The sequence below is a fragment of the Thamnophis sirtalis genome, unplaced genomic scaffold, assembly GCF_051295495.1.
Source record: "Thamnophis sirtalis isolate CommonGarterSnake01/CBP01778 unplaced genomic scaffold, rThaSir2_p1.2 scaffold_18, whole genome shotgun sequence".
In the NCBI taxonomy this organism is placed as follows: domain Eukaryota; kingdom Metazoa; phylum Chordata; class Lepidosauria; order Squamata; family Natricidae; genus Thamnophis; species Thamnophis sirtalis.
In genome coordinates this window covers 764,046-779,492 of record NW_028261398.1, presented here as the reverse complement: position 1 = coordinate 779,492, position 15,447 = coordinate 764,046, and the positions used below count along the sequence as shown (strand labels likewise).

Below are 15,447 nucleotides of genomic sequence, written 5' to 3'. Positions count from 1 at the left end.
GTCAACAGCCCCAGGCCTGCTGGAATAGCCAGGTTTTGATAGCCTTTCGGAAGGCCATGAGAGTGGGGAGGGATCTCTGGGGATAGTTCATTCCATAGGGTCGGGGCGGCTACAGAGAAGGCCCTCCCCCGGGGAGCCACCAGCCGACATTGTCCGGTTGACGGCACTCGGAGAAGGCCCACCCTGTGCGATCTTATCGGCCGTTGGGAGGTATGCGGCAGAAGACGGTCTCGCAGATATCCGGGTCCCAGGCCATGTAGGGCTTTAAAAGTAATAACCAGCACCTTGAATCGTGCTCGGAGACCGATAGGGAGCCAGTGCAGCTCACGGAGGATAGGTGTAGTGTGGGTGTATCTTGGTACACCCAGTATCATTCGCGCAGCTGCATTCTGGACTAATTCTGGACTCCTAAGTTGCAGACCCTCTCTGAGCGGAGCAAATTTTCTCCCTCTAGGCTTAGGGCGGGCTACCTGGGCTGTCCTTAGGGGGCAACATCCACAGCCACTCGGTCTTGTCGGGATTGAGTGCGAGTTTGTTCACTCCCATCCAGACCCTAACAGCTTCCAGGCACTGGCACATCACTTCCACCGCTACGCTGAGTTGGCACGGGGCGGAAAGATACAACTGTGTGTCGTCCGTGTACTGGTGGTATTTAATCCCGTGCCGATGAATGATCTCACCCAGTGGCTTCATGTAGGTATTAAATAGGAGGGGGGGACAAGACCGACCCCTGCGGCACCCCATAATTAAGGGGCCTAGGGGTCGACCTCTGCCCCCCAACCAACACCGACTGTGACCTGTTGGAGAGGTAAGAGGAGAACCACCGTAGAACGGTGCCTCTCACTCCCACCTCCTCCAGCCGTCGCAGAAGGATACCATGGTCGATGGTATCGAAGGCCGCTGAGAGGTCAAGGAGCACTAGGATAGAGGAATGTCCTCTATCCTTGGCCCGCCAGAGATCATCGGTCAGTGCGACCAAGGCGGTTTCAGTGCAGTATCCAGGCCTGAAACCAGACTGAAAAGGGTCTAGGTAATCTGCTTCATCCAAGGTCCGTCGGAGTTGAAGGGCCACCACCTTCTCAACAACCTTCCCTAGAAAAGGGAGGTTGGAGACGGGACGATAGTTTTTAAGAATAGCTGGGTCCAGAGAAGGCTTCTTGAGGAGGGGTCTTACCACCGCCTCCTTCAGGGGCTGCAGGAAAGATCCCTCCTGCAGAGACGTGTTCTTGATCCCCTGGAGCCAGCCTCGTGTGACCTCCCTGCTGGTCGAGACCAGCCAGGAGGGACACGGGTCCAGCAAACAGGTGGAGGCACTCATCGCTCCCATGGCCTCATCCACTTCCTCAGGGGTGACAAGCTGGAACTCATTCCAGGAAATCTGAGCAAGACCCTCCCTCGGCATCTCCGCTGGTTCTGTCCAAGTGGAGTCAATGGAGCCTATGTAGAGCAGACATTCTAGAAGTTCTAAAGTGAGGGCAATTTGGATTTTAATTGGAGAATCCCTGAATGTCCATCTCCTAAAGTGTTTTAATGCAGGTATTAAACAACCTGATTTGGGCCGGAGGGGACTGAGGACACGAGGTTAAATTCATGTTTCTCAAACGTGGCAATTTTAAAACTCGACTCCCAGGAGTCCCCCATACTGGCTGGGGAATTCTGGGAGTTGAAGTTCCTCCGCCTTAAACCTGCCAGGGCTGAGGACCCTGGGTTCAACAGGGGGCATCCCTCAAGTATCATTGCAACCCAAAACGGGTTCCGTCTGAAGGTCTCCCTCCCATTTTCAAAATGTAAACGAAGGTCAACTCTCGGCTTGTAGATTCTTCAAAAGAGTTGGACTCTTTTGCTCAAGGGCACGCTGGGAAGCAAGGCAGAAGTTAACCATGGTTAGTTAGTGGTCAACACCCCCCCCCCAGGGGGAAGGTTAAGTGCAACAAATTTAAAGAGATTTCCCTGGAAGAGAGTTTCACAACCCCACCAACTTTAAGATGGGGTACGGACGGACTGGCTGGGGAATTCTTGGGAGTTGAAGTCCCCCCTCTTAAAGTTGGTGAAGTTGACAAACGGTGGCCCAGAAGGAGGAGAAAAACTTTGTGATTTTTGATTCGTTTTTCAAAGAAAACTTTGGTATTCAAGCAGACACAGACGGATCCTGTCCTTTTGCAGGCTCCCCCCCCTTACTAGAAGAAACATATGACAATTCTAGGACTTTTTTCCTTTTTGGCAGTAATAGATTCACCTCTTTGGCAGGTTTTAAACTTCCTTTTAAACCTTTGAGATAGAAAAAAGACCTCCCCCACCCCCTTAAAAAACCTGAAGCATCTTTAGCGTATTTATATAGAGATATATATAGAGATATAGATATATGTAATAAAGTATAAATTCTTGCATAGAAAATAACTTCTTTTAAAAATGGTTTCCTCTTTTTCTGAGCAGGTAAAGGACAGAGAGCTCCATAAAGCAGATTTGAGTGCATGTCGGGAACATCGGACGATTACATGATGCTGCAGTTTGAAGGACCCTAAGAGGGGGGAGAGAGAGAGAGAGAAGACTGACATAGAGTCAGAAGGGACCTCAGAGGTCATCTAGCCCAGCCCCCTCCCCAAGCAAGAGACCCTCTTCCGTTCCACACAAATGGCCTTGATTGCTACTTAAGAGCCTCCAGGGACGAAGCACGGAGGAATTGTTCTCGCAATCAGGACATTTCTCCCTCATTCTAGGTTCAGGGCCGATCCAGAACTGGGCCTCCCTCAAAATGCCAGCAAGGGAATTGTGGGAGAGGCAGGCGTGGCTGCCAGTCCAAAAGGCTTATGGGGAGGGACACGTGGACCTGCCTGCCCAGGGGAAGAACAGCCCCTTCCCCAGAGCTAAGGCTGCCTCTGTGTGACCAAACCTCCGGGGAGACAATCGCCGAGACCATTTTCCAAAGGGCAAAGTTTTCTGCATAAAAAGTCTCCCACCTCAGGGGGGTCTTTGACAGCCCCCCCCCCAATGCAGCCACTGGGCAGCCCCAGCGGAGGCCACTCCTGTTTGTTTGGCAGAGGGGCGGGAGGGGGTCTGTGGGCGGTGGGCTGGCTGGCCAGACTGGCTCCGCCCACTGTGTGCGCACATACGCGCACACACGGCTGTCCTCCTGCTTTAGGCCCCTGAAGGGTAACCTGTGGCATGCGGCGCCCTCTTGTGGCCAAGCCCCAGCTCAGCTCCGCCACGCTTGTGCATGCGCTTCCAGCAGGCCAGCAGCTCTTCGGGTTCTGCCGTGAATGCGCAGAGGTGGGGGGGGGCACATGCGGGGGCCACATGTCATGTGCAGGAGATGTGTGCATGTATGCGCAGGGCTACATATGCGCGGCGGCCACACACACATTGCATTGGGGGGTTGGGAGCACATGGGTGCCTCCTTGCGTTCGCATGGTTTGGGGACTCGGTCTGGAAGGGAGCTCAGAGGTCTTCTAGTCCAACCCCTGTTGAAGCCGGAGACCGAATTCCATGCCAGACAACGCATACGCTAAGTTGGGCACAAAGCCAACTGGAGCTGACTGTTCTCATGTGAACGTTGCAGCCTTTCAGGGTTTTCAGCCCACCCCACGCCTGCTGTTCAGTGGGGACCATCCCGGCCTTCCCCAAATGCCCTGGCTGAGGAGCCCCGTGTGGCACAGAGGGTGCCAGGAAGCCCTGGGATGCCCACAGTCATCTCTCTGCCGCCCTGGAAGGACTGACAGTGCACAGTGATCGGTCTCTGGAGCTTCCCCGTCAGGGGGAGGAAGGGGGGCACTCAGAATCGGAGGCCTCCCACCACAAAGCCCCCTCCTCCTCCGGCCCAGGATCACACATGCCCGCTGGGGCGCCCCCAGACTGACCTGCTGGCGTGGGGTGGAGTGCCCAGGATGTAGGAGCGGGGCAGGAGGCTCTCCCCGAGGCTGGTGCCTCCACTGCGGTAGCTGCGCGTGATGGTCAAGCTGGAGGAGGAGGAGCCGGTGGACATGGTGCTGGTGCCCACATTCGTGCCCCCGGATGACTTCTCTGCCGGCTGCCCACATGTGCCACACAACACTGTGCGAGAATGCAGGTTGTACTCGCCCGGATCTCCGCTGGCACTGCAGTGGCTCTGGAGAAGGGAGGAAGAGGGGAAGAAGCAGAGCTTGGCGCCACCCGGACCGAGACCCCACCTGGGGCTGGAGATGCTGGATTCGGATCTGGGGGCTCCTTGGTGCCTTTTTAAAACACAGCCCAGTCTAGAATCCACGTTACATTTAACTATTCCAGAAATAAAAGATTACACTGGAATTGAGGCTAAACGCATTTCTCTCTTTACTCGTTAGATTTACAAGCCTGTTAAACGGGAGCAGGTTAACCAGCTGAAGGCTAAATTTGCAAAGTGGTCTGAAGTCTCCAATGGACACAAAGGCAAAACTTCCGTTCTTCCCATTTCAGGCTTTGATTAAGAGGCCTTTGTCTTGTATTTTCTTTCAGTAGCCGTGAATGCTGGGGAAGGTTCCACCCTGGGATTCCCGAGATCTCCTCATTTCCACCCACTCCACACAGAGGGGAAGTTTGCCCAGAGTCTGAGACACGGACGGCCTGTCAGTTTAGTCCATGAAATGAACAATAAATAAGGACTGGCTTTACTCCATTTATTTGGCCCTTTTGTTTAAAACAAGGAGAGGCAGGCAAGGATTTCAGGGATCCTTGGTGCTGCCGGAGCTTCCTTGAAACGCCTGCAAGAAAAAGGGCAAACTCGGAGAGCCCCCCAGGATCCCTCGTGTCAGTGGCTGCCTGTCTCCCCCCTGCTCAGCCCCAAAGGGAGGAGGAGGAGTCCTTTCCCCCCCCTGCAGGAAAGGGTGGGGGGGATCCCCTCCTGGGATCCGCTTCTTCCCCCCCTTGGGATCCCTGGCTTTCCAGTGGATCCCCCCGTCCCTCCTGGGCTCCCTCGTCTCCCAACGGCCTCCCGGGATCCCCTCGGGCTGAGCTCCGTCCCTTCCCGGGATCCCTTCGGCTGCTCGGCTCCTGGCCCGGCGGTTCTCCTCCTGGGGGGGGGGGGAAGGGCCTTTTCCCAGGGGTCGCCCGAGACCCCCGGGGGGAGCCTGGAAGTCTTCGGAGCCTGCGTGCTGCGTCTCCCTGGCAGGAGAAGCCGGGGAAGGGAGGAGGCGGGGCTTCCCTTCGGAGCCTCCCCTTCAGCTCCCCAGGCGAAGCTCCGCCACCCCCGCCAGGAGCCTCCCGCGCCCAAAGGAGCCGCCCGAAGGGAAGGGGTGGCGGGAGGGGAGGGGCCACCGGGGCTCCTCCCACCGAAGCCCCGCCCTCCCTCCGCCTCTCCGTGTGGCTGGCTGTGGGCGGGGGGCGGGGCGAAAGGAGGGGCCGGAGTGGGGACAGACACGCAAGCGCACAGGACGCTGGGAAAGCAGCTCCCTCCCAGCGACGGCGCTCGGTGGGCGGAGCTACGGAGGCGAGAGGGACCGTTGCTGAGGCGGAAAACCTGGCGCGGAGAATGAAATACGTGGCGGCGAAGGGAAGGCTGCAGCCCAATTGGGCGCTTGGGGGGTGGAGAAACCGGAAGTAAGTAGAGTCTGCTGGGACGGAGTGGCAGCCTGGGAGGGTCTCCTTCGGGTCCTCGGGAGGGGAGGCCTCGGCCTGGGCCTCTCCTGCGGTGAGGGGGACGCCGCCGTGACCTGCCTCTCTTTCTCCCCTGCAGGAGGACGGAGGAGCCCGGCGCCGGAGGGAAGGAAGGAAGCGCCGCCCGAGAGGAGGAGGAGGAGAGCGGGCCCCGCGGAGCAGCCCCTGGAGACGGCGGGGAAAGGCCGGGGGGCTCCGGAGCTGCAGGAGGGATGAGCCCAGCAGGAGCCCGGGAAAGGCGGCTGCCTGGAGGGCGATGCGGGGAGGAGGAAACGGGGGGAGAGGCCGAGACGGGCCTGGAGGGCGGAGGGTCCTTCGGAAGACCCCGGAATCCCCAAAGGATCCAGGAGGAAGAAGAGAGATATCAGTGCCCGGAATGTGAAAAATTCTTCAAGGAAAATAAGTATCTTCGAAAGCATCTAAAGGTCCATTCAGGAGAAAAACCTCATAAATGTCTGGAGTGTGGAAAGAGCTTCAGTCAGATGCGCAGTCTTTATGCACATCAAAGGATCCACACAGGAGAACTTCTTAAATGTCTGGAGTGTGGAAAGAGCTTCAGTCAGAGGAGCAGCTTTTATAGGCATCAAAGGATCCACACAGGAGAAAAACTTCATAAATGTCTGGAGTGTGGAAAGAGCTTCAGTGAGAGGAGCAGCCTTTATAGACATCAAAAGATCCACACAGGAGAAAATCCTCATAAATGTCTCGAGTGTGGAAAGAGTTTCAGTCAGAGGAGCAATCTTTATGCACATCAAAATATTCACACAGGAGAAAAACCTCATAAATGTCTGGAGTGTGGAAAGAGTTTCAGTCAGAGGAGCCACCTTTATGCACATCAAAATATTCACACAGGAGAAAAACCTCATAAATGTCTGGAGTGTGGAAAGAGCTTTAGTCAGAGGAGCAGCCTTTATACACACCAAAAGATCCACACAGGAGAAAAACCTCATAAATGTCTGGAGTGTGGAAAGAGCTTCATTCAGAGGAGCAGCCTTTATGCACATCAAAGGATCCACACAGGAGAAAAACCTCATGAATGTTTGGAGTGTGGAAAGAGCTTCAGTGAGAGGAGCAAACTTTATGCACATCAAAGGATCCACACAGGAGAAAAACCTCATGAATGTTTGGAGTGTGGAAAGAGCTTCAGTCAGAGGGGCAACCTTTATGCACATCAAAGGATCCACACAGGAGAAAAACCTCATAAATGTTTGGAGTGTGGAAAGAGCTTCAGTCAGAGGAGCAATCTTTATGCACATCAAAGGATCCACACAGGAGAAGAACCTCATAAATGTTTGGAGTGTGGAAAGAGCTTCAGTCAGAGGATCAATCTTTATGCACATCAAATGATCCACACAGGAGAAGAACCTCATAAATGTCTGGAGTGTGGAAAGAGCTTCAGTCAGAGGAGCAACCTTTATGCACATCAAAGGATCCACACAGGAGAAAAACCTCATAAATGTCTGGAGTGTGGAAAGAGCTTCAGTCAGAGGAGCAACCTTTATAGACATGAAATGATCCATTTAGGAGAAAAACCTCATAAATGTCTGGAGTGTGGAAAGAGCTTCAGTGAGAGGAGCCACCTTAATACACACCAAAAGATCCACACAGGAGAAAATTCTCATAAATGTGTGGAGTGTGGAAAGAGCTTCAGTCAGAGCAGCAACCTTTATGCACATCAAAGGATCCACACAGGAGAAAAACCTCATAAATGTCTGGAGTGTGGAAAGAGCTTCAGTCGGAGGAGCCACCTTTATGCACATCAAATGATCCACACAGGAGAAAAACCTCATAAATGTCTGGAGTGTGGAAAGAGCTTCAGGCGGAGGAGCCACCTTAATACACACCAAAAGGTCCACACAGGAGAAAAACCTCATAAATGTCTGGAGTGTGGAAAGAGCTTCAGTCAGAGGAGCAACCTTTATGCACATCAAAAGATCCACACAGGAGAAAAACCTCATAAATGTCTGTAGTGTGGAAAGAGCTTCAATCAGAGGAGCGACCTTTATGCACACCAAAGGATTCACCCAGGGGGAAAACCTCATAAATGTCTGTTGTGTGGAAAGAGCTTCAGTCAAAAGGGAAACTTATTCAGCATCAAATAATCCACACTACAGAGAAACTCTACCAATGCCTGGAGTGGGGAAAGAGCTATACTGAGGGTAGAGGCCTCCATCAAGACCAAATAATTCACAAGGGCGTGGGAGAAGTCATAGAGTGTATCTCGGGAATTGAATTTTGCATCCAATTTGGCCAATTGTGAATTGACACGCTAGGGATTTGTCCCAAGTGCACAAACTTCCAGTGTCCTAAAAAAGCAACAGAATAATGATATCCATGATAATTGTAATTCCAATAAGGGGGTTGAGTAAAGAGGAGATTAAGAAAAGTTAATAGTTGCCAAATAAGGGAGTTTCCCAGGCTGATTAAGAAAGGACTTTTTCAAGTGTACATGCTAGATGTTTCTACTGGCTACAATGAGATTCCTTTTCTCATGGGGATGTTCTCTTCTGTAATGCAATGCTCATTTCAATGCTGGTGCTTAATATTATGGGATGTTACTGTCCACGTCTCTGATATAACTGTAGCTGAGCAGGATGATTTCCTCCATGCTTTAAAAACAGACTGATCTACATTTATAAATATATGTTTTCTATATTTTTTTAAAAAAAATCTTATTTCTTCCATACAATCAATTTTTCTTTTCTACTTTTTCTACTGTGTTGAGTATAAAATGAAACCCTGTTCTGTTTCCTCTTTAGTTGAGGGAAATCTGTTTGCTACAATACTCTAATAAATTGCTTTCAAATTGACATCCCACTTGGTGCTTAATTGGAACAATTGTTCTGTCATTATTTGATTCGCTCTATATGGCTTTTCCAAATGTCCGAACCATGTAAGACCATCTCCAGACATCTGACACTCTTGCCAGTTGGATCCCCAGAATGGTCCCCTTGTCTTCCAGCAGAAACCGCTACAAGGGACTCTCTTAAGGCCAAGAAAACTTCATATTCTCGTATCTCACCTCTTCGACCTCCCACCAGGTGCAGTGATTAGGTGTTTCCCAGTTGTCAGGATGGTTAAAGTCCCCTATTTTTATGCTTCCTGTTAACCAGCTAAATGATTAGCAAACGGTTCTTCTAGTTCCTCTGATTGGATAATCCGGAGTTTACACCTATGGTAACCACATTCCGTTTTCCTTTCATAATAACCCAAGTGCATTTAATGAAGGATTTGGGGGGGGGGGGAGGTTTAGTGTTTTGTTTTGTTTTTTGCAATTAAAAAAGGGTTAGCTGTTGATGTGTAACTTCACCTCTTCTTCTATTGCGTCTGTTTTGAAATTTTTAAATGCTTCTGGGTTTCATCCCACCAGGTTTCAGTAATGGCAAGAATGTATTTGTTCTCAGGCACTAAGAGAAAATTTACTCAATCATTGAATTGAACAACATGGATGTGCTTTAAAAAATACACGGCTAATAACCTTTGTCTTAGTAACAATTGCAGTTGAACTTATACACCGCTTTACAGCCTTCTCTAAGGGGTTTACAAGAGTTAGCATATTGCTCTCAACAATCTGTAAGCGTTTTCCGGCCCAGTCCCTGAACTCCTAGAGCAAATCTTGTGAGTAGATCTCTTCAGGAAAGAGCCTCTGCAATGCATGGCCTTCCTGAAAAGAGGATCTTAGCTGCTGTCCTGAAAGTGGGCACCATTCTGAGAGCACCTGCAGTGATTTTTGGCCACTCCAACATGGCAGCCACTTTGTGGACAGCACTCCGTGGCTTCCACTCTCTAGGGAAGCTGAGGGCCAAAGCAGCTGCTCTCTTCCAGCATCCTCCTCTATTGGGATTCTGGAGATCCTCTTTGGAAGGACGTATGATCCACAGCCCTGCCTTAATGGAACTTCCACATGCAGGGAAGTAGGCAGTGGGGCACCCCGAGGGTCTCCCTGGGGCCCAATACTCTTTCCTTAGGAATACCAACTAGCATTAATTACTAGGTAAGCGGGGAAGGAACTGAAGGGAGCAGGAAGGGACCTGGGGGGGGGGTGTCACTTAGTGTGACAGCCAATTGATCGACAAACACAAGATGTGAGACCAGAATATTCTTCTATTTTGGTACCAGGATAGAAGGACCCTGGCCTTGAAGGCCTCCAAGTCCCAGATTACAGTCTTACACTCAATTTTTATACTCCCAGGTGAGTCACACAGACTCCCTTGCCCTGCCAATAATGCCAGTAGTATTTATTGGTTAGCTGAGTTACAGTTGCCCCCCCCTAAAGCCTTTACACTTGTTATTCTTAAATAGGTACACCTCAGGCCACCTGTTGCCTATCCCAGGTCACAGGTATCTTGCAAAGCTTCTAGTTTCATGTTCTAGCCATGTGGATTTGGGGGTTTTCCTGTAAGGGGGCTATTCTTGCATTCAACATCCTGGCTAAGTGGTTTCTGACAGGTAAATTGTTTCCTTCTGTGGAAGCCCAAAGATTCAGGAAACAATTGCAATTGAGTCCAAGGCTCCAGAATGAGAAATGAGGATGGAAGGTGGACTAAATTATGATTACGCTCAGGTACCACCAAGAGTTTCCCACAAAAGGAAGATAAGGCCAGGAGAGAAACTGCACAGAGGTTCCTGAACTACAAAGAGGGGGGGGGGGAGACACTAGTATTCTAAAATGACTTTTATCTTCTTCCCTGAAGGATTTGACCCTCCCAAATGTAGGCGACCCACAACAATAAAAACGTGCTTTAACATTTGCAAAGCCGCCAGGAGCCTCCGGGGTTCAGGTGGCCGGGAGATTTCAATGGTATTGATTGTAAGACCCGAAAGGATGGCGACATTCAAGGCTTCTTTCAGGCTGGCAACAGCCATCGCCACCTCGCCCGCTCCTCCTTCCAGCGGGGGGGGGGGGGAAGGAAGGGGGTCTTGGTGCCAGGCGGCCAGCAGTACCTGGACCCCCTGCAACCCCCCCTTCTCCACCCCACCTGCCCCAGGAGGAAAGGGGGCCACGCGGAGATGCCCAGGGGCTGCAGGCTGAATGGGGCGGGGAAGGGAGCAGCTCCGGGGAGGCAGAAAGGGTTCCGGCACAGGAAAGCCGAGGCTGCCCATGGGACCCTCCCTCCGTTCCCCTCCATTGCAGCCCCTTTGGGAATCCCCCATTCGCCCCCATCGCCCCCCCCCTCTTTAGTTTGGCTAAGCCGGGCGAAGGGGAGGGAGCGGCGGGGCGGAGCCAGCGGCGCAAGGGAGGAGCCAAACGAAGGGAGGGAAGGCGGCCGCTGCAGAGTCGAGTAGGGGGTGTGGCCCGGCGACAGCCCGCCAATGGGGTGGAGCAGAAGCTGCTCCGATGCAAATGAGGCGAACTGGCGGGGAAAGCGCAGGGGGCGTGACTAGAAGAGGAAGAGGCGGGGCTTGGCTGAAGAAGGAGACCCTCACTTTCGGATTCCATGCAGCCGCTGAAGGAGTTTCCCGATTCGAGTGCGCATGCGGCCTGATGCAGGTGTGGGGGGGGGAGCAGGGGATGCCGGGAGTGGAAGTCCGGGAGGGTCCTCTGCAGAAGGGAGGCCTGGTCTGGCGGGGGGAGGCCGGGAGGGGGGGCCGCGGGAGGCGGAGCCTTCGGAAGACCCCGGGGGCCCCAAAGGATCCAGGAGGGTCGGGGGGCTTCAGAGGAAACGGCCTCCTTCCAAGGCTCCTGAGGAGGTTTGTGCAGGTAGACTGCCTCTGTCCAGGGTGGCTCCACTCATTCATGTGCCTCTGGATGAACCTCCCATCGCCTTCCCTTCCTTTCGCCAGGCTCCTTCGTTTTTTTCAATGTTTTGTGGTTATTTGACTACATGAAATGAAATGGGACTTTGAAATCTTTATTTACTGCTCTGGACCTGCAGTATGTTTGGGTATGAAATTGAATTTCTAGTCCTCTTTAATTTATACTGTTGCAGAAAATGAGACAAGGCCAGCTCTTTGTCAAAGGGAAAGGTTTATTTGCGCAAAGGTTCAGGAGCAAAACCTGAACCCCGAATGACAGTTCTGTACAGTCTTTTCTACTCTTTGACAACTTATCGATCATGCCCAAATACCTGGCCTTCCTGTGTCACGTAGACCTCTACACAATCTCCCAAAACAGAGGCATGACATTGATTACTCATTTACCTCCCCACAGGGGGTATTGGTACAAATATCCTGTTTCATTTGTTTTAGTTAGGGGAAGCAAAGAGAACAAGTAATCTTAAGGGTAACCATTCCTTTATCCCATTCCACATGGTAAAGAAACTTTTAATACCCAAAGAATCTGTCTAGTTGTCAAATTCTCTTTTAATACTATACTGTTAAGTAGCATATTCCCACAAAACATAAATAATGGCGTTATCTATGTGTTTCTTATATTTTGTAAAGAAAAAATGCAGAAAATGTTTTCTATTTCTTGTGCTAGAATTTATTTCTAACTTATCTCCCTTTTTCTTGAGGTTCTCCAACTCAGCTTTTTTGGGTGGAGATAAAGTTCCACCGCAGTTTTAAATCTTTAAATCTGAAAATTATGATGAACCCCAAAAAACAAAACATTCATTTTAGTCCTGGTTTGAATCTGCTAGAAAGACAGTAAAAACAACTTACCAGCTCTTAAGAAAAGCACTGAGAAGCAGAGTCGGAGAACAATCTTGTGAGACATTTCAAAGAAACTTTGTCCAACTTTTTCAAAATGGATCGTTGTCCGCACTTATCACTGTAAACAGGCTTCCCCTTTCGTGGGAGGGGAATGGACACTTCAAAGTATTGTAATGTGCATCCTCTTTTTCTTACTCTTAATAATCTAAAACAAAATTAAAATTATACAATTTTATAATCGTATAATTAATACTATTAATACGATATAAAATTCAACGAGGGTGAAACACACTAAATCTGGCAAAGCTGCCTTGCACCAACCTGGCCTGCCCATAGAATAGCAGCCACTTTGAGACACATAAACCTGGTCTGAACATATTGCATTTCTTGTAGTAAATATATTTTATAAACAATTAAAAAATAAAATTCCCCCCAAAATAATTAAAAAAGATATTCTATAAATAAAAGAAATCCTTAAAAACCATTGTTAAGTATTACACCAGCAATAATTTACATTGTAACCATTTCAAACTATTCCACAAAGAATAAGTTGAAGTAAAACCATTTTAAAAAAATTTATATTCAATACTTTGAAATGTATTGTGCATAGAATTTTTAAAAATTTATTCTACCAAAATAAATTGAAATAAACCATTTTTAAAAATTCTATGCACAATATTTTGACACACTTCCCTCCTTGCTAGGTTTTTTTTAAATGGTCCCCATTACTCTTCATTGCAAGGCAAGAAGAACATTACTATCTAACTATGATTTGGAGACTCAATCTCTGCTTTTATCTAGTTATTTTACTGTTAACAACATTAAGTAGCTTTTAGGATTCTTTCCATCAACTTTTCTCTCCATCTAAAGCAGTGCTTCTCAACCTTGGTCCACCTGAAGATGCATGGACTTCAGCTCCCAGAATCCGCCAAGCCAGCTGGCTGGGGAATTCTGGGAGTTGAAGTCCACGCATCTTCAGGTGGACCAAGGTTGAGAAGCACTGACCTAAAGGAATCAGATTCTATCCCTGGCTGCTCATCCAAGGAGACGTGATGTTAATCCACAGATGTAGGAACCAAAAATGTTTTGCTCCCCAAGACCCCCTCCCCCGCATTTGAAGCAGTGAGCAATGACCATTCTGTCTCCAGAGAAAGGGTGGTTAATGTACAGGTAGTCCTTGACCACAGCTGAGCCCAAAATTTTTCTTCCTGAGACATTTGTTAGGTGAATTTTGCCCCATTATACCACCTTTCTTGCCACAGTTCTTAAGTGAATAACTGCAGCTGATAAGTTAGTAGCATAAGTGAATCTGGTTTCCCCATTTGACTTTGTCAAAAGGTCACAAAAGGCAATTAAAATGACCCCAGGACACTGAAACCATCATAAATACGAATCTGTTGCCAAACATCAAAATTTTGATCGCATGACCGTGAGGATGCTGCAATGGTCGCTAAGTGTGAAAATGGTCGCTAAGTGTGAAAAATGGTCATCAGTCACTTTTTTCAATGCCATTGTAACTTTGGTCACTAAATGAACTGTTTGAGGCTTGCATTATAATGCCTTATGCCAGCTTACATTTTCAAGAGAGAGAAGGTAAACTCCTTATTAGAATTGAAATAGAAATGAATAGAGTAGAGTAGAGTAGAATAGAGTAGAGTAGTTTATTGGCCAAGTGTGATTGGACACACAAGGAATTTGTCTTTGGTGAATATGCTCTCAGTGTACATAAAGAAAAATAAAATAGAATACATTCATCAAGAATCATAAGCTACAACACAGTGATAGTCATAGGTTACTAATAAGCAATCAAATTATACTAGGAAACACATTATTGGATTTTTAAATTATTGGATTTTCTTTCAAAGAAACTCAGTATGTGCTTCCTGATTATTAAAAGTGCAAATTCAGTGTCAATGACTCCTGACTATTTAAAAAAAGATTTTATCCAAAATAAATTGAAATAAACCTTTTTTTAAAATTCTATGCACAATACTTTGAAATGTTTTAGGATTTTAGTTGTAGTACCCCCCTTTCCAGGGTGAGAAGATGTCTGCAAGTAATTCTATCTTGTTTTTGTGCTATATTCATATTTTCAATTGCATGTCTAGGAATTGCCCACATGGGTATCTTGTCATTTAATTTATGTTGATATTTTTTCCAGACCCGCAATAAAGCATTTCTTAAAATATGACTTTTAAATTTTTTATCCAATTTTTTGTTAAATAACAGGTAAGCATGCCAACCATATACCAAATCATGTCCCTCAATATTCAGTATCCTATCATTGGTTAAATCGATCCAATCACTAATTACGGATAATACCACTGCATCATAATATAGTTTTAGATTGGGTAGTTTCAAACCTCCCCTCTCACGTACATCTTGCATTATTTTCAGCTTTACTCTCGGCTTCTTTCCTGCCCATACAAATTTATTGATACCCTTCTGCCGTTCTAAAAGATTCACATCTTTTTTAAGTATAGGTAACATTTGGAAACGAAATAAAAATTTTGGTAAGATATTCATTTTCACTGCCGCTATTCTTCCCAACAAAGATAAGTGCAACTTATCCCATTTTTTCATCTCTATCTGTATACTATGCCAGAGTGGTTCATAATTATACTTATATAATTTCCCATTTGAGATTAAGATATTAACTCCGAGATATTTGACCTTTTTGACTACCTCACATCCTAGCATTCCTCCTAGTTCTTCCTTTTGTTTAGTATTCATATTTATGGCTAATATTTTTGTTTTCCCTAAATTTATTTTAAAACCAGACACTTGACCATATTGATTAATCGTATTCATTAGGATCATACTAGATTCCTGCGGTTGATCCAATATTATAACCAGATCATCCACAAAAGCACGTACTCTGTATTCTTGCTGCCTAATCTTAATTCCTTTTAGACCATCCAAGCCCCGTATTTTATTCAACAATGCTTCCAAAGTTATAATAAACAATAGTGGGGACAAGGGACAACCCTGTCTTGTACCTTTTCCAATTTGAAAAGAGTCTGTTAAACTTCCATTGACTATGATTTGAGCCGTTTGCTGTTGATATATTGCTTTGATTGATTGTAAAAAACTTTCTCCTATTTGCATTTTTTGCAATGTCTTCAACAAGAATTGCCAATTAACTCGATCAAAGGCTTTCTCAGCATCCAGAAATATGAACGCAGCAGGAATTTGATTGTTCTTTCCCAAATATTCTAATGCATTAATAATTAATCTTACATTACTTTT

At 47.8% G+C, this 15,447-nt stretch overlaps 2 protein-coding genes and 1 long non-coding RNA gene across 3 annotated transcripts in view; 2 read left to right on the top strand and 1 right to left on the bottom strand.

The window, feature by feature from the left end:
• LOC148042304 (uncharacterized) overlaps positions 1–8,416 on the top strand; it is a 64,409-nt gene extending 55,993 nt beyond the window's left edge. Inside the window, 1 exon segment of the mRNA XM_087702991.1 lies at positions 6,336–8,416. Within this exon segment, the coding sequence (XP_087559117.1) occupies positions 6,336–7,706 (1,371 nt within the window). The 3' untranslated portion in view covers positions 7,707–8,416.
• Positions 1–15,447, top strand: part of LOC148042286 (SLAM family member 6-like) — a 979,974-nt gene that overhangs the window by 289,053 nt on the left and 675,474 nt on the right. The window lies entirely within an intron of this gene.
• On the bottom strand, positions 2,362–4,836 carry LOC148042305 (uncharacterized). The gene is made up of 2 exons (XR_015695216.1): positions 3,855–4,836; positions 2,362–2,518 (listed from the first exon to the last, which is right to left on the bottom strand). It is a non-coding gene; the product is annotated as an uncharacterized LOC148042305 (long non-coding RNA).